Below are 25,760 nucleotides of genomic sequence, written 5' to 3'. Positions count from 1 at the left end.
GAGAATCTGTGGAAAGAGCTGAAAACTGCTGTTCACAAACGCTCTCCATCCAACCTCACTGAGCTCGAGCTGTTTTGCAAGGAAGAATGGGCAAGAATTTCAGTCTCTCGATGTGCAAAACTGATAGAGACATACCCCAAGCGACTTGCAGCTGTAATCGCAGCAAAAGGTGGCTCTACAAAGTATTAACGCAAGGGGGCCGAATAATTTTGCACGCCCCACTTTTCATTTATTTATTAGTTAAAAAAGTTTCAAAAATCCAATAGATTTCGTTCCACTTCACAATTGTGTCCCACTTGTTGGTGATTCTTCACATAAAATAAAAAATTTATATCTTTATGTTTGAAGCCTGAAATGTGGCAAAAGGTTGAAAAGTTCAAGGGGGCCGAATACTTTCGCAAGGCACTGTATACAAATTCAAAATGTTGCTGTACTGGAAAACGAATTAAGGGAGAGCAGAATAAAAATCCCCAGGTCATCTATAACTTGTTTTATATTCTAGATAATAATATAGATAACTGGCTCTCTAAATCATTACTTCACATGGGACCATGCTGTGCCTGCATTATGTGTAGTATCCTTTATCCTATGTCGTATTGCCAGAGAACTTCCTGAAGCATCAGGCTGAGAACTGTTTGCCATTTTTATTAATTTTCCATGGAATGCCAAAATAAAAACCTAAAGAATAGAAAATTACAATGCTTAATGGAAAAATAACTGGAGTACATAATCTGTGTATGGGCTGTGTTAATACTATCTCCTCGTTTTGAAAGCTGATTGTCTCTTTCTCCAGTAGGTTTATTTCTTTTTATTCCTCTTCTTGGAAGCACCTGCACGTGGTTGTTGAGGGATCACGGTCTGTGTTCTATAAAACAGCATACATATTGGAAAACCAATATTAGACAGTGATCATTTACAGAAAATTCAGCACAAGACAACACTTCTCACTTAAATACAATCCCTGTCACAAGCATAAAAATGTGAAAATGATTATGGATTTTGCATTACAAATCTGTGAGAAGGCTTGGGTCTTGGATCGTGGTTGTCTGAACACTTCTGCAGTGATGTCTGTCTATAACTCTGCCCTCTTTGCTGGAAGGCAATGTTTTTAGTCCCTCCTATAGACCACTAATCAGAAATCAAACAGACAAAGGCCTTTATTTGAAGTTTGTATTGAAACACAATAATGCAGTCAACATGTTTAGCAGACATGAAATTTGTATCACACTAAAAAGCAGTGAGACCAAGGATAGGATTTTATTACAAAACCTTAGGCAGAACAGGTTTAATTTTGAAGACTTCAACATGTGTGATAGCTAGTTAGAGGAACTGGGAACACAGGAAAATAAATCAGAAGCATGAGTATACTCACTTGACATCTTTTTTTATTTCTGGGTTTAATATGACAACATCTTCCTCTTCACTATCAGAGATGATCACGGCTTCTTCTATGAACAAAAGAAAAAATAGAGTAACTTTGGGCAGTGGTGATGAGTATTCGGCTCTGGAAAACACTAATTTGGAAAGTTGTGGGTTCAAATCCTGGAGGAGGCACTGCTGTACCACTGAGCAAGGTTTTTCACTCAGATGTAAAATGCACTGCTGTATAAATGTTCTCACTTATTTGGTTAATTTGGATAAATAAAGGTTTATTATTACTTATTAATGTTTGCACTGCTATCTTTTATTATAGATACATTCATCCATGTACTAACTGCTTCATCGAATTTGGGGTTACAGGGTAGCTCGCTGGAGCCTATCCCAGCAAGCAACAGGAGCAAGGCAGGGTATACCCTGGGCAGGATGCCAGTCCATCACAGGGCAGACACACACAAACACACACTCACACCTAGGCCAGTTTTCCCAGAAGCCAATTTACCTATCAGCATGTGTTTTGACTGTGAGATGAAACTGGAGCACCCACAGGAAACCCATGTGAACACAGGGAGAACATACAGACTCCATGCAAACAACACGGAATTGAACCCAGGGCCCCAGTGCTGTGAGGGAGGATTGCTTACCACTGCGCTACTATGTCACCCCATTATAGATTCAGAACATATATATATATAAAACATATCTCTACAGTATAGAACGTTTATAATTTAGGAATAAAAATGCCGAAGTTAGTACTGAAGACAATGTGTGTCGGGCTTTCATTTGAAGGTGATTAAATATTTCTATGAGAATATTTTCAATATAGGCACACTACGGAATGGTTCTCAACATTTAACAATTATATTTATTAATAATAAAGCCCCACATTTATATAGTTATTTTCCTTGGACAGGATAATAAAATGCTTACTGCAAACGAGAGGAGGCCCTTCAGCCTATCTGGCCCATTTGGCAGTTAGTAGTTAACTGATCCAAGGATCTCATCCAGCCATTTCCTGAAGGAACCCAGGGTATCTGCTTCAACAACACGGCTTGATGGCTCGTCCCGGACGCCCCCAGGCTCACACACATTCACATAACAAACAGAGGGACGGGAATTTGATCTTTCGCCTACCTGTGTCAGCATCTCTGGTCTTGCCTTCCACTTTTGTGTCCTCTCCTTCCATGACCTGGTCCTCGGGCTCGTCGCCGTCTTCAGTCTCCTCCAGTCCCCAGGTATTGAGCAGCCCTTCTCCAATCTGGGCAGTTCCTGGTGCCCGCAGCACAGGGGAGGGGACGCTGCCACAGTTAAGAAAGTATCGGTGTGGACAGAGACGCTACCTGAAGTCTGCACTTGAAGTGAACTAGTGTTCAAGGCCTATTCTATGTCCTTCTGATCTAGACATTTAGGTCTGAATGTACCCCTGACGTCCATCAACACTGACCTAAAGAACACTTTGAGCGAAATATATTAAAAGCATATGTCAAAAGACTACATTACTTTGTGTGTTCTGGAGTCAACCAAGGCAGTGCAGGAAAGTAACTATCTTGATAACAACTTTGGTCATCTTGTTTTTTTTCAATGTGCAAAGCAGAACATACACATCTCAAAAAAAGGATACGTTTCTGGTGGGGGCTCTGTACTGCTGATGATGTCTTCAGCCTTCTCTTCAATATCGCCCGTCTCTACAGGAGCAACATCTGCCTTAAACGCTGTGATTAACTGCTTGGGAATTGACTCGGCAAAGCCAAACTTCCCTCCTTCTTTCCTAGAGAGGAAGAAAAGACAAACAATGTTCCTGTGCAAAGGGGCAACATTAGATTTTCATTGCTCAAACTGCATCCGTACCACATGAAGCCGATTTAGACTGATTCATCATTTTGGAAATCTATTTCAGTAAAGTACCTTCAACATTTACAATTTGTACTACAATGTAGACGAAACCTATTACATTCTGGTCCATGGTTTTGAGTAGAGTAACAATTAAAGGAAACAAGAGGTACACAGCCTAATATTTAATGGGAAAAATACAATTCAATGGTGAATATTTCCTTAGAATTTATATAACATGATTTACTGTACTAGATGTAATGGATTAAAACTGTTGAATCACTGATTTTGAATCACAGCTTAAATTAAAAAAATAATGGAAATGACAAAAAAGGCTCCCTGGTTGAAGCTGTGCTCCAATTCATTCCTTTAATAGTTTGTAACATAATTGAGGACAAACTCGTAGGAGTGAAGGGTGGCATTCTGGTAAGCGTTGCTGCCTTGCAGAGCATGGGTACCTGGGTTCAATTCCTATGGTGCTATCTGCATGGAATTTGCATGTTCTCCTCGCCCACTGTCTGTGTAAATGGCCTTGGTGTGAGTGTGTGTGTTAGTGCCTGTGTGTACACTGTGATGGACTGGCTTTCCATCCAAGCTCTGTCCTGACCTGTGCCTGTTTCTTGCCACGAAAGCCTTTGGCTCACTCTAAATTGGATGAAGCAGTTAGAAAAACGGATGGATACATGGAGTGAAACCACCGTCTAGTAGTCTGTCTGAATTTTTGGCATCATTCCTTGGCACATAAAATCACTACCTTTCTTTCTGTGCTCTGAGAAAGCACTGGTGTTACTCTACCTATCCTTTTTGTTTTCCAGCAAAGTGTGACAAGATACACTTTCCTGCTTGATCATCATACAGAATGAACTAGAAAAAAAAACACTTAAACATTTAACACTTTTACAAAACCCAGGAAAGGATGTAAAACAAAGACTCGCAGCAAATTTTCACATTTCAGAACAAGTGTCCTCTATATTGCAATGAAAAACAGAAATAATAACTATTCTATTATTGAACATTTTATAAACAAGACTATTATTGATATACAATATTACAGAAACTCAAACACATACCTGGCTTTCTTATCATTTTCCAGAGCTTTGTTGATTAGTTCTGTTATCTCCGCTACTTTGACACTGGCAATTTTACTGCATCTTAGAACCTGCAAACAATTTTGTAACAAAATGATGTGCATTTTTGTAAAATTTGTAAAATGCATTCTTATAGGCTATAATACAGCTTTCTGTATTACAATTACTCTGATAGTGATTTTGAAAATTGTTATTCAAATACAATATTACTGTTGCTTTACAAAAAATGCCAGAACAAAATACTGCAATAAACAAAGTGTTGCAAATTCACTTAAAACTTTTAAAAAAGATGTTTATCTGCAAAGTGGGAACTATATTTTAACACGCTTACAACCAATTACCAAGATAAAGATATTTTCCCCCTCTTAAAGAATTGTTGTCATTTCTATGAGCTTGATAAAAAATGAGAATACAATGGAAACCAGTTTGGCCTGCAGTGGATGACTGACACAGCTCTCTTGCATATGAATGGAGTTCTTACTTGCTCCTTCAGAAGCATGATTCCTCCACTGGACTGAACAGAGCACATTTCTCTGTGTTTGTTCATTGCTATTACCAGCAACCCATCCATCACCCTCTCCTCACGTTCGCAGGGATCCACCAACAAATAGGTCCTGCAGGAACATGTTAATTTAGGCAGTGATTCATTATATATCAGATGCTCGTAGATGAAAAATTATTAATTATCACAGCAGCATGTTGAGTTTCTAGATGGTAACATGATGAAAACCTGATTGTTTTCCAAATTACATCTAGTGTTAACAACAGCAACAGTGGACTGTTTCTAAAAGGCAAAAATTGTGCTTGCTCCCCACAACAACAAGGGTATGAATTACTCAGGCAATCATACAAACAGCAGTTTTAATTTTTTCTAAAAGTAACAAAATACATAATGTGAGGGACAGACATTTTGAGCCTCAGAACATCATGGGACTGAGGAATAGCATACTTAAGGCAACAGTACAGAACAGTAAAGAGTATTTCAGTCATGGACAGACAATGTATAAAACTGATACACAGAGCATAAGAAATTTTCTGTTAATTGGAATACTAATGGCATATTGAAGTCATCAACAGACATCTACATCTGAGCAGTCATAAATATCAAGTAATTCCCTGCTTCCTTGATTAAAATGTTTTGTGCAGAGACTGTGCAAAGAATAAATGCATTTTCCTGTGTGAAGCCACCAGCACACTTAGCTACTGCTGAAAGCCTGTTTTCCCTTTATTAGATTATGAGCAGTTTTGTATACCGAGAAACATTCGTTTGTGCCTTTCTCAAAATACTTCACAACACATTTTAGACATTTATTAGAAAATGTCAGATAACAGACACTAAAAATTGTTTACATAAGAAGAACACCCTTAACAGTGATGGAAAACAACATTTACACCAGAACTAAACAATTATCATTAACACTAATGAAAGTTTCACCACCTCCCTCATGATTTAGTACTTTGCTGCCTATTTCATTTCAGTATTTGATAATCAAAGAACAGCATGTATGAGATATACAAGTTGTAGATGCCAGACTAACCTAAAACACAACTGAATAATGCACACAATGCACTGTCCTTGAGGGATCAGTTTTTACAGTGGTGACTTTCAATATCTAATGCATTCAAACAATTGTGGTCTGCTTCACTGAACACTTACCCTTGCTCAAAGAATGAAAAACTGACACAGATGGGCATATGGTAGATGCTTAATGGAACTGGATCTCTCTCTTCTGGGGTGAACTGTGAAAAGACAGCAGAAAGCCCACAATCATGTTGGATAGTCTCTACTGTAGTGGCTGCCATTCACACCCTGCAGGCTTATAAGCCACAATCACTGTAAGAATACAAAAGTCCACAAATTAGAAGTCAAATACAGACTTAATACCCATCTCTCTCAGGCACCTAGTTCTGCTGTGGTCTTCACTGGATTCCACAGTCTTTGCTATATTGGCAGCATGGCATTCACTACTTTCTTATGTTCTTACATCTCGCATCTAAAATGTAATTGTTTATTTTGATGACAAATTCTTTAAATGATCCCAATTAAAGTTTGCAAAGATATTTCATCCTTTATGAGAAGGTCCTTTTCTGAGTAGCAGCATACCGCCTTCTCAAAGTGTGGAGACACCACTTTTTAGAATGTCATTTGACTGTGCTTGATATGCACATATAATATCTAGCAGTATTCATTATTTTGTACATGTTCTCTCTTAATCATCCAAGGCTGCAAGATCTTATATTCTTCCTATTAGGTTTGAAGACCACTCAAGAACATGGTTTGACTGACAGACTGGACAAACTGAAGCTTTCTACTACAGAACACAGAGGGCTACAAGGGGATCTGATACAAGTATTCAAAGATCCTCAAAGACACTGGATGAGACAACCCAGGGGTCTTCTTTAGAAACCTGAGGACACAAGTGAAAACAATGTAGAAATGCATTTAATTCTGACGATGGAGGGCATTTTATACACAAGGGGTACCAGGAGGATGGAACAAACTACCTATGCGAACGGCTGAAGCCGACACCCTGGCTTCTTTCAAGAAACACTTTCATGAGACCCTTGGCTCAATAAGCTACAGACTCGCAAACAGGCTGGGTGGGCTGAGTGTCTTCCTGTTCTTAAAAAAACATCTGAGAGACTCAGTTCAATGTGTGTGTTTTTATTTAAGTTGAAAAGGCTGGCTGGTCGGTGGTGAATAGCCAGGTAGGCTGCCTCACAATCCTCTCTGTACAGAAGCCAAAGGTTTTTGCCATTGAGCAGCGGAAACTAAATCATCAGGACAAAAGCAGTATCCATCATGTAAAGGTGGAACACCTTTATTTTTTCCTCTTAAAACTGAAGGTTCAAGGTTTGTTCTTGCTCCATTTAACCCCACCATAAATCCTGCAGGCTTGTTTCAATCTAAACAGGCCAAAGACAAGTCGGAAAAAGGAGCTGTTTCAGCTGAGATTCCTGGGTCAGACTAATGGCTTCATCCTTTTCAACCCCTTCAGGCAATCTGATAATCGGAAGACTGGATCTCTGATTTCTACCCTAACTGCCCCAATACAATCCTAATTCTCCCTTTTCTATGGCTAGAAAACAGACTAAGCATAAAAAACAATGTTCTCCACACTCCAGATAAAATGGAAACAAAAAACATCACACAACAAGTAAGAATTCTGGGCTGGATAATACATCTAGCTTAAATGTTAAAAATGTAATTGCAATGACATTAGTGACAGGTTGTGATACACTCCAAGGACTCTGTCCGGTTGCATTTGCACTGAATTACCTCATTAATAAACTGAGTGGGTGCAGGTCATGAGGTGATTTAAACTGTTGAATGTCAAATCTGGTGGTAGTGAGGAAAAATAAAAGGAGAGAGCAGGTGATACAGTCTGCCCTGCCTATCAAGAGAACAATGCCTTTGTGTCATTAGTATGATGGAAGCTGGACTGAGTCACCTCGGGCAGACATGTAACAATGGAACCAAGTCCTTTTTAGAAACGAATCAAGGTATTGTTTAGACCACCCTAATGGATAATAGCAAGTGTGGCGCAGATGTGCAGGATGATGCACTACTTAGGGGCGAAGCGGTGGCTCTGTGGCTAAGGATCTGCGTCTGTTGCTGGAAGGTTGCCGGTTCAAATCCCGCAGCCGGCAGAGGAATCCTACTCCGTTGGGCCCATGAGCAAGGCCCTTAACCCCAAGTGCTCCAGGGGCGCTGTACAAATGACCCCAAGTTTCTCTCTCCCTGTCTGTGTGTCTGTATCTCATGGAGAGCTAGCTGGGGTATGCGAAAAGACAAATTCCTAATGCAAGAAATTGTATATGGCCAATAAAGTGATGTTATGTTTGTGTGCAACAGATCAGTGGTTCAATGGGCAGGTCAACGTGCAAAGATCTGGACGTAGTGGCTGACGGCCAACCGACTGCATAGTGCTACATACAGTGAACCTGATCAAGTCCCTGGACCTCCCTTTTTCTTTTTCTGTGGGCTCATAACTGACACGACACAACAGCTTTCCAGGACAACACTGCACGGCATTAAGCTACTGGCGTAACAGCTCTCTTTTGACATGGGAATGTACCCGTTATGCAGGGGATGCCCTACTTGTTAGACCCCACTGAAGATTTAAGATGGGATGTGTGCGGCATCTAGGGCTCAGGTACCAGTGAGCAGATACAAGGTTCACCAGGCTCTGCCAGAGGAATGGCACAGAATTCCACAAGACAGCAGCTGTAACCCAGCTCTAAAAGAAACCCTTGCAAAAAAGAAAAGGCTGCTTTTGTGGCCTTCTGGCCACAGAGGAATTCATTGTGAGAACAATTGCTTGGAAACTCAGCCTTGTCAGTGTTTATGTGCTGCCAGGATTCTGCTGCTTTCAAAAAAGCAGAAATTGTGACACAAGTAATGGAATACAGAAAACATACAGCTCAACTCTACATGTGAACACCACATATATAATGATGGATGATGTTTTTTTGCAGTTTTTCTCTGATGGTAGCAGCTAGTCACTGTACTTATATATTCTGGCATATAGTATTTTTATTTGATGGATCTAATACATATTTGTAAAAATATCCTCAGTTGTACACCATACAGATACTGTAATTATTCCATCAGCTAATCAATAACATGACAATATACCTTTTTAGTTCTCAAATTTGTAGTCACTTTGGAGAGGCTAAGTCACTATAAGGTTTTTACAAAATTGTTTTGCTACTGTTTATTTTGTTACTGTTTTTCACATCAGACAATTATCCTGGAACCAATGCATACAAAGGTTTAAAACATGGTGATAGTAGACCTCAGAGGCCTCCTGCTTTGTTTCTATGCAAATGTTGCCATGACAACCATGGGTCTTTATTTACAGTGTTGTAATGTTGTCTCCATTAGTTTCCCTCAGTGTCTCTCACAGCTTGGCCTTGAGGCCCTACTTGTGCTAAAATGTATAAGAATACAGAAGTGCTCTTTAGTTCTGAAATACTGGCAATTGTTTTTCTTATTTCATTGCTTTACGGTTTGTCATAAATCACTGTAAAGAAACATACTGTATGCTAGTGAAAGAAACAGAACTGTCACATTTCTTAGAGAATATCTTACATTAGGTAGCTTGAAAATATTTCATAACGAAAAAATGATACTCATTAGAGGTGACAGTAAGAAAAAAATAAACATTTCACTTTCTCAGTGATAAACAGCTAAAATCATTAAGAATTATTTCAAGATGCTACAACATCAGCATGAAGGCAGCTTCATTTTAGGTACATTAATGACTTTATAACACTTTAAAATGCGTAGTTTTAAGTGAACTTATTTGTACGTCTTGCACATAAATTGTTAAAAATTGATTTCACAAGGTATAAAAAAATCAAAATAAAATTAAAAAAACAAACTAGTTGGCAGTTCATATTCTGGGTTTTACAGATTAAATTGATTACTTTCTTTGATGCTGAATGTGTATTAACTAGCAGCACTAATGAGACTGTATATAATTACCCCAAATAAACAGCTCTGCTACATACAGGCACAATTTTGTGACTTTTACTTAAGAAAATCCACAAAAAAGAAGAAAAGAGCTTCTTCATCCCTCATTTGAGTACAAACTTGCTTGGAGCCACAGCATAACACTCACCACAGTGACCTCCTCTCCTTGGACGCAGACATCAGGCCTTCTGAAGTGACACAAGGCTGTGATTGCAGCGATGCTGGAAGCGTCCATGATGTTACCATCATGGTTCAACACATGCACGTCTACTCGGACTTGCCACACCTGCAAGACACCCGACACAGACGGTATCAACAAGGGCAGCGTGCTGGTGCAGTGCTGGGCACTGCTGCCTCGCAGCACTGGGGCCCTGGGTTCAATGCCAGACCTGGGCTGCTGTCCGTGTGGAGTTTGTATGTTCTCCCCTGGTTTGAGTAGGTTTCCTCCAGGTGCTCTGGTTTTCTCCTACAATCTAAAGACATACCTGGATTTTAACTGGCTCTTGGGAAAATTAGCCCCGGTGTGAGTGTGTCTGTGTGTGCCCTGCACTGCCCCGCCAGCAGCCAAACACCCTGGAACTCACAACTGGTAACCCACTAAAGCTCAGCAGGTGTGAGCCTGGTCAGTACCTGGATGAGACCTCCTGGGAAAACTGCTGGAAGATGTGTTAGTGAGACCAGTAGGGGGCGCTCACCCTGCGATCTGTGTGGGTCCTGATGCCCCAGTATAATGATGGGGACACTATACTGTAAAAAGGCGCCGTCCTTTGGATGAGATGTAAAAACCGAGGTCCCGATTCTCTGTGGTCATTAGGGGTGTAGGGTTGTTAGACCACTATCCTGGCCAAATTTCCCATTGGCCCTTACCATTCATCCGAATAATCCCCATCTATAAATTGGCTTCATCACTCCTCCCCACTAATAGCTGATGTGTGACAAGTGTTCTGGTGCACAATGACTCCCGTCGCATCATCCAGGTGGGGCTGCACATTGGTGGTGGAGCAGGGGAGTCCCCATTACCTGTAAAGCGCTATATAAGTGTAAGCAATTATTATTAATTATTATAATGGAGTGGCATCCCCTCAGAGTGTACCCTGCCTTGCGGCCCATTGCTTGCCAGGATAGGCTCCAGCTCTCCACTTGCAACTCTGGACTGGATAAAGTGTTTAGAAAATGGATGGATGGATCAACTACCAACATCCTCTTTTTAAGGTTCACAGAACTAATAACAACAAGAAGACTCAGGTTATTTCAACACTTAAAGACAAACCTGACGTTTAGACTCATTTGAAAATCACCTTAAAGACTTTGTGAAGTGGCATTCATGCGTCACGAGCATTCCTCTCTCTAGAGGAGAACTGTGGTGTTATTACCCTTTTCGTACTTAAAACAGCTTAAAACACACAGTACATACCAAAGGAGGAATTACATTTTGAGTCCAACCACATCTCAGATCTCTAGATCCCATTCACTTAAAATAACCTCCCGCTACCACCCTCCATTACAGCCACACCAGAGAACAAATACCAGTAGAAAAAAAAACAAAATGCTGGAAAAGTAAGTTTAACCCTTCATCATTAACATACTTTTGTCTTCCTGTAAACAAATTATTGGTAAACAACATAATTAATATTCATCACAACATTTTACACATTACACAGGACATACTGCATTAGAGGAATGAAATCTTGGTCCTGGAGGACCAGTATGTCTGCAGGTTTCTAGGTTGCTTTAAAACACCAACAAAGATTAAATTGGCCCAATTAAACCAGTAAAAGGTTGTCATATAGTTAAGAGCAGAGCTGGAATGAATCACCTGCTCTCTAGACCTTTCTTCCTAGTATAAGAAGATTTTTTTTTACTCTCTACCAGTGACCCAATGCAAAGTGCTTCAGTATAAGGACTCAGTTTGGTCATAAAAAAAAAGTATTTTACCTTCGCACCCGACACCACACACAGCGACTCGGTGTCTATGCACTTCGAATTCCTCAGACACCTCTCAAGTTGTCTGTTTAACTTCACAAGTAACTCAGACTGCCTGGAAAACAAAAACAAAACAAACGTTTTTCACAATCCATACCTGCAAAAATAACCAAAACATTAGGGTAAGTTAAGGGTAAATCTGCCTCACATCAGAGGTTTATATCAGCAAATCAAACTTCTTATACATTTACTAAACTTACCCATACGTTTTAATAGTATCTTGGGACTCTAAACGGGAAAGAAATAGAACTTATCTCCACACACATTTAATGGACACTGAAAACATTTCCTCAGAATGGGAAGATCAATAATCCTGTTTTCACCATTTTCAAGGATTTTCACAGTTGCTAAAATATTGCATTCCAAAACGGACTGACAATACATGTCTTAATCAGCTTTACGATTATATATATAAGATAGATAAAAAGTGAGTTCTTACAGATCATTCCTGCTTTTACAATTATATGCTGTAAAACTCATGCTATAAATCTTTTAATAACAAAATCACAACTTTAGAGCTATAACCAGACATGGGTTTTACCTCAGTGCAAGAGTGCTCACTAAAGCAGCCCTCCTTAAGTGCGCTGGTCAGGTACTTTTATGGGATTTGTGAGTCACAGAAAGTGCCACCTGCTGTCTGATTAACTAAGTTACTGGTCTATCAAAGGGGAACTGCAATGCTTTGATCTTTCAGGGTTAGATAGACTCAGCATTGATGAGTGCATTTCAAACCACAATGAAAGTAAAATGTGCACAGTAACTTGTAAAAACCTCCAACTAACATCACAAAATAGACTAAAATTCCAGGTATGCGCAGTGCCATGTTCTGAGATTCAGAATCAGGCAACAAAACTTCCAGTGAGGTGTTGCAGCCTTATTACATTCTAAAGAAGCAGGCTTGTGAATACACCTCTTTGAATCCAAAAGAAAAATTGTTCTCAACTTTGAGACGGTTTTGCAGACAAACACTACTTACACGTAGCTCTGCGCACAGATCACGTTGGAACATTACTGAGGCGAAATGTCTGCTGCACAACATGTACTTATTTGGTCGTACATCACATTTAATTGGTCGGTCATTACAGCAACTAGTGAGCAGGAAGGGCTGGTTCACGTCTCAATGCATGGGAATTTGAGTGCGAGTTTGTGAAAAAATGTCAACTTTCAGTAATTTTTGTGCCGAATTCAAAATTTGTATAATTTTTCTATAACGTCAATGTATTTATTTTGTCACAGAGATTTAAAAAACATTTTAAGATATTGGGACTGCAGTTCACCTTTAATTTCCTCAAAGAAGTGTTTGTTCCTTATATTAACTGGCTCCATTTAACTTAGACTTAAGACCACATGATTAATACCACACATATCAAACTTTAAACAGAAATTATGCTCAAATTGTTATATTAACTGTTTATATTTAAGTTAGTCTAAATGCTGTCACTGAGTCTCCCTTAGTACTGCTATTATAATAACATGTTCTGCTAAACCTAGGGAGAACTGAAGTCTGTTTTCAGCATCTCCCTGGGACACAGCTCTTTATGGAGATGTATTATTAAAAAATAACAATCAAGAAAGAGGAAACCCTCCTGTGATACATGCGCCATGCATCAATGACCGCAGGACTTCCGTATCACACCGACCAATCAGAATCTGAGTTTGGCCTTGAGGATACTGGTACTCTGCCCTCTGGTGTCCTAAAACTGTGCTGTTGCCTGTGGCTGTCAAACAGCACACACCTCAGGATAAGATAGCAGGCTAGGGATGCACGACAGGTTTCTGAGGAGAGTCCTTGTCTTATTGGCCCTATGAGCTGAGCCATGATAATGCACCGATAGAATCATTGCTCCTGGGAGCTGCTTTTCTTGGATAATACAGAACGGGGAATGTGTGGTAACTTCCAGATAGATATCCTTATTGTGTCTGTAACTTTCTGGCAAGTTACATTATGTAATCATAATTAATCACTCTCTGATAGTTAAGTCTTTATCATCTGCAATCAGGGAGCCTGCTTGTGCCCTTGGACTGGCTTAACCTCACATTTGGTGAGGTTACAATTCCCATGTCCTGTAGGTAGGTCCCTTTTCAGGCCATAAAGGCCCATGGGGACCATTTTTCTCAACCAACTGATACTGGATTTGGAGGTGATGTGTTCAGCATCACACTCCGGACGGCCTATTACCCCTGGAAGGATAAACCCCGGTACTCATGTGGAAAGCCGGCTGAGTGGACGTTGGAGCTGTCTGGAAGGAATTACAGCAAGCTAAATCACCTGCCCCTACCTGGGATTGAATCCAGGACCTTCCGGTCAGGAGCCAGACGCCCTTGCCGTCTGAGCTACCATAGCTCCCCCGTGTCCTGTAACATTACTTTAATATGGAGATGATGTATTATGTATTTTTGTTGGAATTAAATGCTATAAAAATACTTGTGTATACGTTGGACATTTATATTAGCTGGGGGGACATTGTTAAACTGTAAACTTCAAAATGTTTGAGGTCTTTAAGGTAATTTTTTTTTACATTTGTTCAGCCCCATAATCCTTGGATAAAGCACCCTTTAAATCACAATGTGGTAAATAAAAGTGAAGTTTTCTTTTTTGGACTTTTTTGAGAATTTATGTTCACACCACATTAATACTGGTATTTGTTAAGGAGCAGCATTTGTTTGAAAAGGGAAAAAACGATTCAGTATTTTGGAGACGCCTGTCCTGTTGCTATTAAAGACTTCAGGAAGTAAAGTATTAAGATAAACTGGAGACAAAAGGCAACCAGAAGGTCAGATACAATTGCCAGAAATGCCCCGGTCAATTTGTGATTGCTCACCGCTCAAAGCCAAAATGTTTATCAAAGTAGAAAAGCTTGTGAATTATTCTGGTCATGTATCATACACATCATAACGATCACAAATTATGATGTGCTGATTCCCTGATATGCATTAAAAATGTAAGCGCATTAGTACAGCTGTAAAATGAATCGCTCTGATGATGTATCACCCTGGGTCACGCTCACCCCCGGCAGGAGCACAGTGGAGCAGACCTCTGCTCACCTGTCACTCAGTGCTGCTGGCCAGTTTTACTGATACTTTGAGAGATTATTTGAGAGAAGCAGCTCCAGGAATAAGCACATACATTTCAAACACATTCTCATAAATTATACCTAAACTGTAGCTGCCAAATCAATAACAGTTAAACTAGGAAGAAAAATGAGACATAGAAGTATAATTATTCTTACAATGAGAAGAAAAATGATGAGACAGAAGACATAACCTATGAAAAAAGACTTAGGTGTTTATAGTAACATCACTTACATCTTCTAGACAAAGGGGTGGAAGCAATTAATAAGGCAAACAAAATGCAAGGATATATAGTTAAAATCTCCCAATTTAAATCAAGTGATGTAATTTAAAATTTAAAATACTGTGCACAATTTTGGTCACCACATCACAAAAAAGATATTACTGTTCTGGAATCAGTCCAGAGAAGAGCAATCGGATACATTCACTTCGGGGCTGAAGGAACTGAACCTTTTTAGTCTTTAACAGAAAAGACTACAAGGGGGCCCGCAAGTATTCAAAAGCATTGAAAGTCAATGATCAAGTCAATCCAGCAGATTTAACAGTGAAAAATGAACCAGGGGACGTGAGTGGAAACTACATGGAAGCACATTTAAACCCAAGCATAGGAAGCTTTTCTCTATCAAAAGGATTTTGGGAGTATAGAACAAGCTACCCAGCCATGCTGTTAAAGCCAATATCCTGCATTCTTTAAAGAAATTGCAAGATGAGACCCTGGGATTAATTAACTACTAACTACTAAACGGGTTGATAATGAAGCACTAAACACAGATCCTCCCATAGGTTTAATTAACAACATTACATTGTAAAATTAATAATCTCATTCTAAGGCTTATGCAGCCCAGTAGCATGGTTGGCTCATTACCACCTTACAAGCTATTCTTGTCAGGTCTCAGAAACAAAGAAAGGCCTTTTCAGTCTTGCTATTACAGAGATGCGAGACCTTCAGGGAAATTCAGTGCTGGCCTATATGACTTTCACGAACCAGAGACGACACTCTTCCCACCCAGAATTTATAAACCAATATACCAGTGCAGTACCAGAGATGCTGTAATATAAGAGATGACATTCTCCGGGTGAGACATTAATCCAATATCCCAACTACAGATTTGTTCATTAAAGATCCTGTGATACTGTCTGAAAGAGTAATGTTAACTCTCATGTCATGCTAACATCCACTCTGAGCCTTAACTGGTGTCCAGTTAAACCAGTATTGAATCAAGTGCAGTAATTAATCCAATTAATCATTATCATAACTGCCTCACCACTCCAGGATCCTGGGTTCAATTCTGCCAGTGGAGTCTATATGTAGTCCCCATGTTTACATGGGAAGAAACGCAATGCTGCTTTGATTGGCTGCTCTAGACTGTCCAAACGATTTTCTGGGGAGGTGATAACTGGGAGGTTTGATCCCAGCACACCCAGTACTGGCTAAGGGAGAATACAGAAATATACAGAAACAGGACCAAATGAGCTCAATGGGTCAAATGGGTCTCATGTGTGACTCTTCTGACAATTCCTTTGGCCTAGCAATTGTGGTGATGACACGTAACAGTATTCTACTCAATCTCAAAGTGCCGTAAAGATTTAATATTTCTCCTCATGACTTTTCTCTTGTCAAAAAATACATGGTAAATTATCAGCGAAACGGAGGATGTACTTTCATATGTAGCCATATCACCCTGCAACCCACAACCGGCAACCCACTGAAGCTAAACAGGTGTGAGCCTGGTCAGTACCTGGATGGGAGAGCTCCTGGGAAAACTAAGGTTGCTGCTGGAAGAGGTGTTAGTTGGACCAGTAGGGGGCGCTCACCCTGTGGTCTGTGTGGGTCCTAATGCCCCAGTATAGTGACAGAGACACGGATACTGTAAAAACACACCATCCTTTGGATGAGACGTAAAACCGAGGTCCTGACTCTCTGTGGGCATTAAAAATCCCAGGGCTTTTCTTGAAAAGAGTAGGGGTGTAACCACGGCCTCCTGGCCAAATTTCCCATTGGCCCTTAACAATCATGGCCTCCTAATAATCCCCATCTATGGACTGGCTTCATTACTCTGCTCTCCTCCCCAGTGATAGCTGGTGTGTGGTGAGCGTTCTTGAGCACTATGGCTGCCGTCGCATCATCCAGGTGGGGCTGCACATTGGTGGTGGTGGAGGGGAGTCACCATTACCTTTAAAGCACTTTGAGAGGAGTGTCCAGAAAAGTGCTATATAAGTGTAAGCAATTATTATTATTATTATTATTATTATTATTATTATTATTATATCTACTGCAAAATCAGCACATTCTAGTTCCACAGTAATATATCAGTACATATAACTATAACACACTAAAGTGCATTACATTTCTTTTTAATGCATTGCAGCTCTAACTAGTTTGATATGTGGGATGTGTGTTGATTAATTATGTGTAGTATTGTAGGTCTAAGACAAGAATAATATACAGCATACAGTAACAACAGAGTACATCCAAAATGAAAGGTACACAGATAAGACACTGACACTCACTATTTTACTGAGTTTCAAAATAACATGGGTTTCCTAACTTTTTTTTTAAAAAAAGCCACACTGTTTTGTTTAAATTTGGCATCCTTTGTTATTTGTCTGAATTTAATTCCTTATTAAAATTATATTTGAAGAGTAGCTGGGAATTATACCTGCTAGGTTCAAAAGCAGGGGAAGCCATCTGTGATAGCTCCAGGTTGAAAAAGAGAATTCCTTCTGTTGGGCGATTTTCTTTCGGAGCGACAAGTTCACAGGAAACTTGAGCCAACACTCTGAAAATAAGATAAGATCACTTTATTAGCCATATACAGTGTCTTTCATTATGAATTTGTCTTTTCACTCAAAAGGATGCAAAAATTCTTCAGTAAATTCTTAACTGGATTACTACAGGTAAAAATCACAGTTGGACAGGAGAGCTTCACAAAAAGTAAGTGATAAAGTATTTTTCACAAGCAATTAAGTGCTGTGTTAAATTAACAAGGTAATCACAAGATAACAAGAGATAACAAAGAACATTAGATAGATACTTTATGAATCCCGTAGGGAAACTGATGTGGGACATTACACTTTCATTGTACATAACTGATCCGTGAGAGATAGATTTTTCAGCAATGATATCAACAAAAAACAACTACAGGACAAAAGTAGATGTAGAACTAGACCTTTGGCTGAAATAACCAAAATTTCACCCTTTAAACTTTTTTCTGTGAAACAAACAAATTCCTCTCATTATAAAACCACCTAAAGACTTAAAGTTTCACATTTGTAACTGCTACTGAAGTAGCAAAGGTATGGAAACAGCTCCTTTTAACAGCAATAAAATGTCTGCTGCTATCCTACAATGTGTGCTATCCTTACAATTCAGGTGAATAGTTTTCCAAGAGAGTTTGAGAACTGCTGCTGTACTTTTCACACTCAGCATCATGAGAGATGTTCTGGTTCATTTACACAATACTTACAAAATCCATTCAAACTATGAATACATGTACTTTACTCTCTTCTCCTTAAAAAAGAGGACAAACTGTCAGAAATACATTTTTATTAATTATTAACACAGAATTGGTGAAAAAAGTGCAGATAGCAGGGAATGGAGCAATGCAGGCATAAATGTTCAAATTTAAACACCAATGTGCCTGAGATCACATTTAATTTGACTTGCTGAGAATTAAGCATTCAACAAGATTTCTTATCTTTCATTAAAACTCTTAATTAATCTCTCATTAATTGTGGATTAGACAAACGTTTACCTTGTTTTTCCAAGGTCAACAATGCAACATCCATACTGTGTACCAAAGGTGATCTTGATATTTCTGTAATCATACGTTTGTCTTCCATCTAGGCGCTGAAACAAAACAAAAAAAATTGTGATATTTATTTCAAAGTTCCAAAAGTTTATTGAGTTATATAGACCATATATACCACACCGTTAGAACTAAACACAAGCTCATGTTAAAATACATCTCACATTATCTCAAAAACTAGAATAATGGACTAAAAAAATAATCATTTTCAATTTTGTTTTACAGAGCCAACAAATATTATTTTATTCTTGTACTCCTTTCTCAGTTTCATATCTTTATATATTGAATGGTAGTGCTGTAAACAAAGAGATTATTTCCATATATATTGTTTATCAATTAAACTTGTAACAATAAGCATGTTCTTTTTTCCCCTTGATTTTACAGTGTTTTATCAGATATATTCAGATGTCAGGTATATTAAGAGAGAAACAATAAGTAGAAAAACAGCATGAAAGTGTATTTTTTAACAGAACATTTAAGATCACCAAATGAATCTAAAATGTTCACAATTAGGAATCTAGAAGGAACAGTATGGTTACAAAGTGGACATGACGAGATTTTTTAAATTAGTTTCCATCTACAAATGAATGTGTCATATTTACTGAAGAGCCTTAGAAATGAACTGACCATCATACTGAAGATTGACTCAGGAGCTAATGTATTTAATAAGCAACAAAATGCAATAGTATAAATAAAAATAATAAATTATGCACAAAAATAATTTCAGATATTAACAAATATTTCAGATTATGTAGAGTTTTTTTGCAGATATAATTTTTTGCTGATTTACAAGAGATTACCTCTTTTTACATTCACATTTTGGGACCTATTTATACAGCTGGATCTGCTGGTGCACTCTGGATACAATCGTCATGTTCAAGAGTACTGCCGCGGCACGCAAACCTGTCAGGAATCCAGAGATTTAACCACCACTACCTCAATATTAATGCAGGCCTAAGAAATGTCCCAGTAACTTACACCTTCGAAAACTAACAACAATATCAATAGGTCACAACCCTGTACCTCTGCCGGGTTTCATTCCCGCTGAGCTCTAAATCTCCAGAGCTAACCGATGACTTTAATGATCTGCTTACTTGTTTAAAAGTATTTAGACGCTTCCTAGGGTGTCTCACTTTGGGAAATCACAAAACTATGCACTTTTTTAAGAAATCGAATGCACAAAGTGAAGACTCCTAAGGGTAAGTTACTTAAGATAAAAAAATGAAATATGTTGATTGCGTGAGTATTCAAAACCCTGATCTCAATATTTCCTAAAAAAAAACACATTTAGCTGAAATTACTGTCACACGTCTCTGGTTAAGTCTTTACCAACTATGCACAACAATCTTGCCCATTCTTCTTGGCAGATTTGTTCAAGCTAACTAGAGCTCTAAATTATAATCATACCTTTTTCTCTTTTATGGCTGTCAGAAGAAACTGTCGTTCACAATTGGACAGCGGCGTTTCCCTCATTCTGAATTTCTGCAGAACCTGTAACTACTACACATGGACTCTCTGTTTCCCCTCACGACATGCACTAGGCGCAGACGGATGACGACACACATGATGCGACGTAAATGTGAAGTCACGTGAATGTGAAATGAGTTTCGGTTGTAAGACACTATACTATATTAAATACTGTATAGATTTCTTTGTACCTTATATATCTTTGATTTTACGCCACTGTTCTCAACTTTGACTTATTTGACAGCTGCTTTCTTGGCGTCACGTTGCCATTTCAGCGTGCACATTTTCCGTTAAAAACGTGCCTTTAATAAAAGGTAGCTGCGGGAGATCGCTAGTACAAAGTCAAGGAGGGCCTCGAATAAATTCAGTCACCTATTTTAATAGTAATAGTTTTGTCTGACATCTATGAGATGTAACCTCCCTCCGTAAATGTAGTCTGGTTTCACTGAATGTCATTGTTTGCTTAAAGCACAGTGTGGCGTCAAATAGCCAGCAGTCTTCCGCTGCCAATGCAGTGATCCGTATGATACACAGTCACGGAATTTTAAATACTAACTTCTTCATCTACTGCCATTAAAACGTTTTTAAAAAGAAACAGCGTCTGTTTAAACCACAAATGCAGTTCGATTTTTTATTTATTATTTTAGAATTCAGAAGTAGGAAGTTGTAATCGTATACAGTTTTCCGTACACTTAATACCAAATGCGTAGTTCAATTTTCCCAGAGCTTTATAAAATTTTACGTGAAGTAGTACCTAAGATGTTTGAAAGGGACATTAAAACAGCTGCAAAAAATAATTTCAATTGTCATCCGTCTTCTGTGTGTCAGCCGTTTTGTCTACCTGTCAAAATGTTTTGGGGCTGAATCATTATGTTGTCCTTATATTAGTGCATTTTGTGTCCTTAAACTTCGAGACACAAGATAACTTTCTGAAAAGCTCATGAAACTTGGAAATTTAAAATAACCAGCCAAACCTGAGGTACGTGTTTTTGGGATTTGCTCCACTAATTATCAAACTGCTCTAAATCCTCCATTATGTTCCCGGACCAAAGAAGGACAAAATAACTTGTCTAAATGACTACAGACCAGTTGCTCTTCCGTCCGTCATAATGAAGACTTTCAAACGCATGATACTTTGCTGTCTCAAAACTGTTACAGATTCACATCTTGATCCTCTACAGTTTGCATTTAGGGCCCACAGGTCAGTGATGATGCTGCTACCATGGGCCTTCACTACATTTTGCATCATCTAGAACTCTCAGGTGTGTATGCAAGCATTCTTTTTGAGGCTTTTAGTTCTGCATTTATTACTATCATTCCAGAATGACAATAAATTGCTATAGTTGAATGTTCCCCTTTCCAGTGGATCTTCATCTTTCTCCCTGAATAGAAGGCAAGGGCTGTGTAGGTTTGTGAATACGGGGGGTCCTCAAGGACGTGTGCCTTCCCCATTGCTCTATTTGTTGTACACCAGCAAGTGCATTTCCAGCGACTCTTCTGTCAAACTAAATAAGTTTGCAGATGACATCACCCTTGTAGGTCTCATCACTAATGATGATGAGGCTATGTACAGGAGGTCTGGATTAGTAGGTATCATGGTGCGGTAGCAAGTACCCAGAGCTTAATACCCTTAAAAGAGTGGAAATGGTTGATTTCTAGAAACATTCTCGAAAGCCTCTCTCCCTGGTAATTCCTGGTAATCAATGATGTGGGTGTGTGTGGTGAACTTTTTGGGAATTATGAACTCTAAATACCCTTAAATAGGACATGAATATCACCAGTATCAGAAAGAAGTAGAGCAGAGAATGTACTTTTTGCACCAGCTGAAAAACTTGGGTATCTCTCAACTAATTCTAATACAGTTTTACAGAGCCATTATAGAGAGCATTCTGACTGCCTCCATAACTCAAGTATGACAGTACCTGTGTCAGCATGCGTGGGCTGCACAGGAGGAGGTAAAGGTTTATTCCATGCTGAAAAAGAAGAAAAGAAACACAACATTTTGGCCATGGAGCCTTCTTCAGGTGTGACACAATGTTTCAGCCATGGAGCCTTACATTTGTGTGAAAGAAATGATTGAGCACATAATAAAACAAATCTATTTTTAAAGGATGATGTATCCGTTCAGAAATGAACTTTACAGTTTAGCTTTACAGTTACATACATGTGAATGCACAAAGTAATAAGAAAATGCTGTTATTGTTATTTTTTGGTGTTTGCTGTAGCCTCCTGCTTTACAGACCAGTGTTATCAGTCAGACAAAATATAATGAAATACAGAGTAGAGTCTTGGATTGTCAGTGTTTTGACCAGTTTTTTAAATATTGTATACTTCACTTTGATCAATAGAAAACATGATCTGTTTCTGTATATCTAATATTAAAACAGTCCTATTGTAGGAGTTGTAGTGTGCTGTCTGACATAGTGATCTCCTGATTAGAAAAGAATATCATGCCACTGCAGTCTTTATGAGTTTTGGTAGTTAATTTAACTCAAAGTATTTTAGGATAGCTGCCACATTACCGCACTGAAAGTAATCATTTCAAATTAACTGAATTAAAAAGGTTTAGGCTTAAATTTTAAGGAAAATCCAATTTAAAGTAATTGATATACACGGTCAGAGGAATTATAAAGCCTGGCACACAGTGTATGTGTCCCATAATCGCCAGTGATGATCACTATCAAGTGAAAAAACTGAGTTGCTTCAGTGTGGAAGAAGAAAATCTTCTGGGCAGGTTCAGCCATGTGTGATGGGAAATACAGAAATGTCACTGTGTGTGAGGTGCAAGCAAAGCAATCTGAAGCATTTAATCAGACTTTGGGTAACTACGTTTTTAAATGGCATTTGAAAAAAGTACATGTTTTACTCAGTTCTGGAGTGGAAAGATCTGAAGGACATGTTTGTTTAGACCAGCATAGTGCTGCAGTGGTTAGCATTGCTGGGGCTCTGGGTTCAATTCCTAGAGTGCTGTCTGTGTGGAGTTTGTCTGTTCTGCCCGTGTTTGCATGGTCTTCCACCAAGTGCTCCCATTCAGTAGTCCAAAGACACACTGGGTTAATAGGCTTCTGGGAAAATTGACTCTGGTGTGAGTGTGTGTGTCTGTGTGTGTCCTGCAATAAACTAGCATCCCACCAGTGTGTATCCTGCCCTGTGCCTGGTGGGATAGGAGTCACCTCTCCGAAGACCCAGAATTGGATAAACAGATTAGAAAATGAATGGATGTTTGTTTATACGCTGTTTAGTTATTACTTCTTCTGTACAAGCACCTTAATCCCAGTGTGAGGACGGTCTCACCAACTATCCCTTGCCTTTGAAGGAAATCCATTTTCATACGCCTGGCTCTTTATGACACATTTATTAAGCAGAAAAAAGAGAAATATCATCTACTGCTAAGCAGGCAGCACTATGAAGGTAAACTTGTTTTTACATGCAAAAAGGAGCAGGGAGTTTATTTTGGTTTCCTCTGCAATATATATTGGTAATTAGGTGAAGATGACTCTCAGCAGGATTCTTGTCATTTAAATGGTGTGCCAAAGGCTTTGAATAATTAAAAAAGAGACTGCAAACATTCACTTGGCACAGACTTAGCAATTTTTTCCAGCTGCCTCCATTTCCCCCCAGTTTGAAAGATTGTGTTCAAACAGGCGTTAAGGAAGGTCATCTCTTCTGTTTACAGTAGCACAGTGAGGGCCTTGACCTTGAGCACTGTTATAATTTAATTCACCCATGGGAGACTTCCAGATTGAGTACAACACATATTGGGCTTTCATAATTAGTCCCCTTCGTTGCACAACAAAGGTTTTGCTTGCTGTTGAATCCTTGGGGAAAACAATATGTAATAATGGTCATGAGATCCCTGCAGAGGGAGCCATAAATATTGATAGCACCATGTAAAAACTATTGAAATTGGTTTTATAGCTGTAATTTCCGGGCTTCATCTGGCAGCTGCATATGAATTAATGATTACCAACAATGTGGTGTCCTCATGAGTACCATGGCTCAAAACTGAAATGATCATATGGTTATTTACTGGATTCAGCACAAAGATGGCTGTCGGTATTTGTATTGTTTCTGTGTTTCAGACAAGGTTTGTTGGTAAGTGGTAAAAGAATCCAAAATGACAAATTGAACATAAGAAAGGTTACAAAAGAAGGCCATCTATCCCATTTGGTAATTAGCAGCCAGTTGGTTCAAGAATCCAAAGGATTGAGTCCGTCAGAGCCTTTGAGGATTAGGAAGAATCGAATCAGGCTGCCAATGTAGTATTCTCGATAGAGATACAAAGACCTGGTGGAGCAGTGCCACTCAAAGAGCTGGAGGGCAGGGTACACGCCCATTGAAGTAGACTCCAAAGACGCTGAATAGGACCTACCACTAGCTGGGCATCACTGGTGGTCAGAGGGAGAAGGCTATCTAAGCTGCCACTGAAGCCATGGAAAAAGCATCACGATGGCTGTGGATCAGGACAAGGAACCCATGGGTGCTACGTGGATGCAGGCCAGGGTCTGATCGGATTCTGTTAGGTTGCCTGGGGGGAGGGTGTCTGATGTTGAAAGACCCGAAACACCCAATGATCCCAGGAGACATCACTGATGATGCAGGATGTATGTTACACATTCAAGACTTAAAAGATTGGGAAATGTTAGCCTGTCAGTGTAGGGCATTCCTTTAAGGTCCGAAATATATCTGTTTATTTTTCTCTGGTTCCAGAGCAGCAATATATTTTTTGTAATGTGGTGGCCAACATTGTACAGAAAACAGTATAGGGTTTACCCTAAACAAAAAGTCAAATTTATTTTTGATGCCATTTGTATTTTCAGTTAATTTAATAAACATTGTGTTAATAAAAGTCATAAATATTTGGAATGAGTCACAAAAATGCTAGCTGTTTGGCTTTTCATTACTTGTATCATGTAAACATCTTTCTTGTCTGGTTTGGTTTATTTGTACATTTACTTATGATGATGTCCTGTACTGTTTTAAAATAAACTTTTCCCATTAAATTTCTAATAAAAATCTCATCCTATGTTGCCTTGATTGCTAAGCAAAATCATCAGTGTTTCTACTTATTTTTAATGATCTTTAAAATGATATTAATGTTGGTAAAATAAACATTGTTTTGCTTCTGTGGTAAATGGAAATATACAATAATAATATGTAATAGGTTTATTCCATGCTGAAAAAAAGAAGAGAGAAAACAAAATGTTTCGGCCATGGAGCCTTCTTCAGGTGTGAGAATAATAATATGTTCTGTCTTACATTACAGTGTTTGTAGGTTTTCTGTCTTGTTGTTTTTAACACTTTCCATCTAATGCTCCTTGCAAAATTAGAACTATTACTATTTTTGAATACCTTCAGGAAGCAAATGTAAAGTAAGTTACTTAGAGACCAAATTCATGTTATGGTAACTTAATCTTTGCAACAGGCTGTGCAAATAGAGGAGATTTAGAACTGTAACTGGCAAGGCTCAGATGATTTCTGAGCACAACACACTGTGATCAAGCCACTGTAGGTGATGACAATTTGTTTGTCATCTGTATACTGTAAATATGGTTTTGGAGATGCTGGAGAACGACAGGAGAGGGGGCAGACATTAAAATATCACTCTCATAGTGCTCCTGCAACTGTAAAGACAGGGCAACATTTGAGGCTGAG

The 25,760-nt window shown here is 38.9% G+C and overlaps 1 protein-coding gene across 2 annotated transcripts; it reads right to left on the bottom strand.

Moving 5' to 3' along the window:
• Positions 1–625: 625 nt before the first annotated feature.
• On the bottom strand, positions 626–20,204 carry exosc9 (exosome component 9). 2 transcript variants are annotated; one of them, XM_088637097.1, is made up of 12 exons: positions 20,046–20,204; positions 18,585–18,679; positions 17,490–17,609; positions 11,710–11,812; positions 9,923–10,060; positions 5,953–6,035; positions 4,777–4,909; positions 4,278–4,366; positions 2,999–3,145; positions 2,512–2,675; positions 1,373–1,448; positions 626–865 (listed from the first exon to the last, which is right to left on the bottom strand). In XM_088637097.1, exons 1-12 carry the CDS (start codon positions 20,109–20,111, stop codon positions 799–801), a joined length of 1,281 nt encoding a protein of 426 aa, XP_088493223.1. In that variant the 5' UTR covers positions 20,112–20,204; the 3' UTR covers positions 626–798. The 2 variants fall into 2 exon arrangements, with proteins under 2 accessions (XP_088493223.1, XP_088493231.1); XM_088637105.1 differs by having other exon boundaries at positions 1,373–1,445.
• Positions 20,205–25,760: the final 5,556 nt, after the last annotated feature.

Source organism: Lepisosteus platostomus, chromosome 1 (genome assembly GCF_059453375.1).
Source record: "Lepisosteus platostomus isolate fLepPlt1 chromosome 1, fLepPlt1.hap1, whole genome shotgun sequence".
Classification (NCBI taxonomy): domain Eukaryota; kingdom Metazoa; phylum Chordata; class Actinopteri; order Semionotiformes; family Lepisosteidae; genus Lepisosteus; species Lepisosteus platostomus.
The sequence above is the reverse complement of the archived record's forward strand: the minus strand, read 5'-3'. Positions and strand labels throughout refer to the sequence as shown.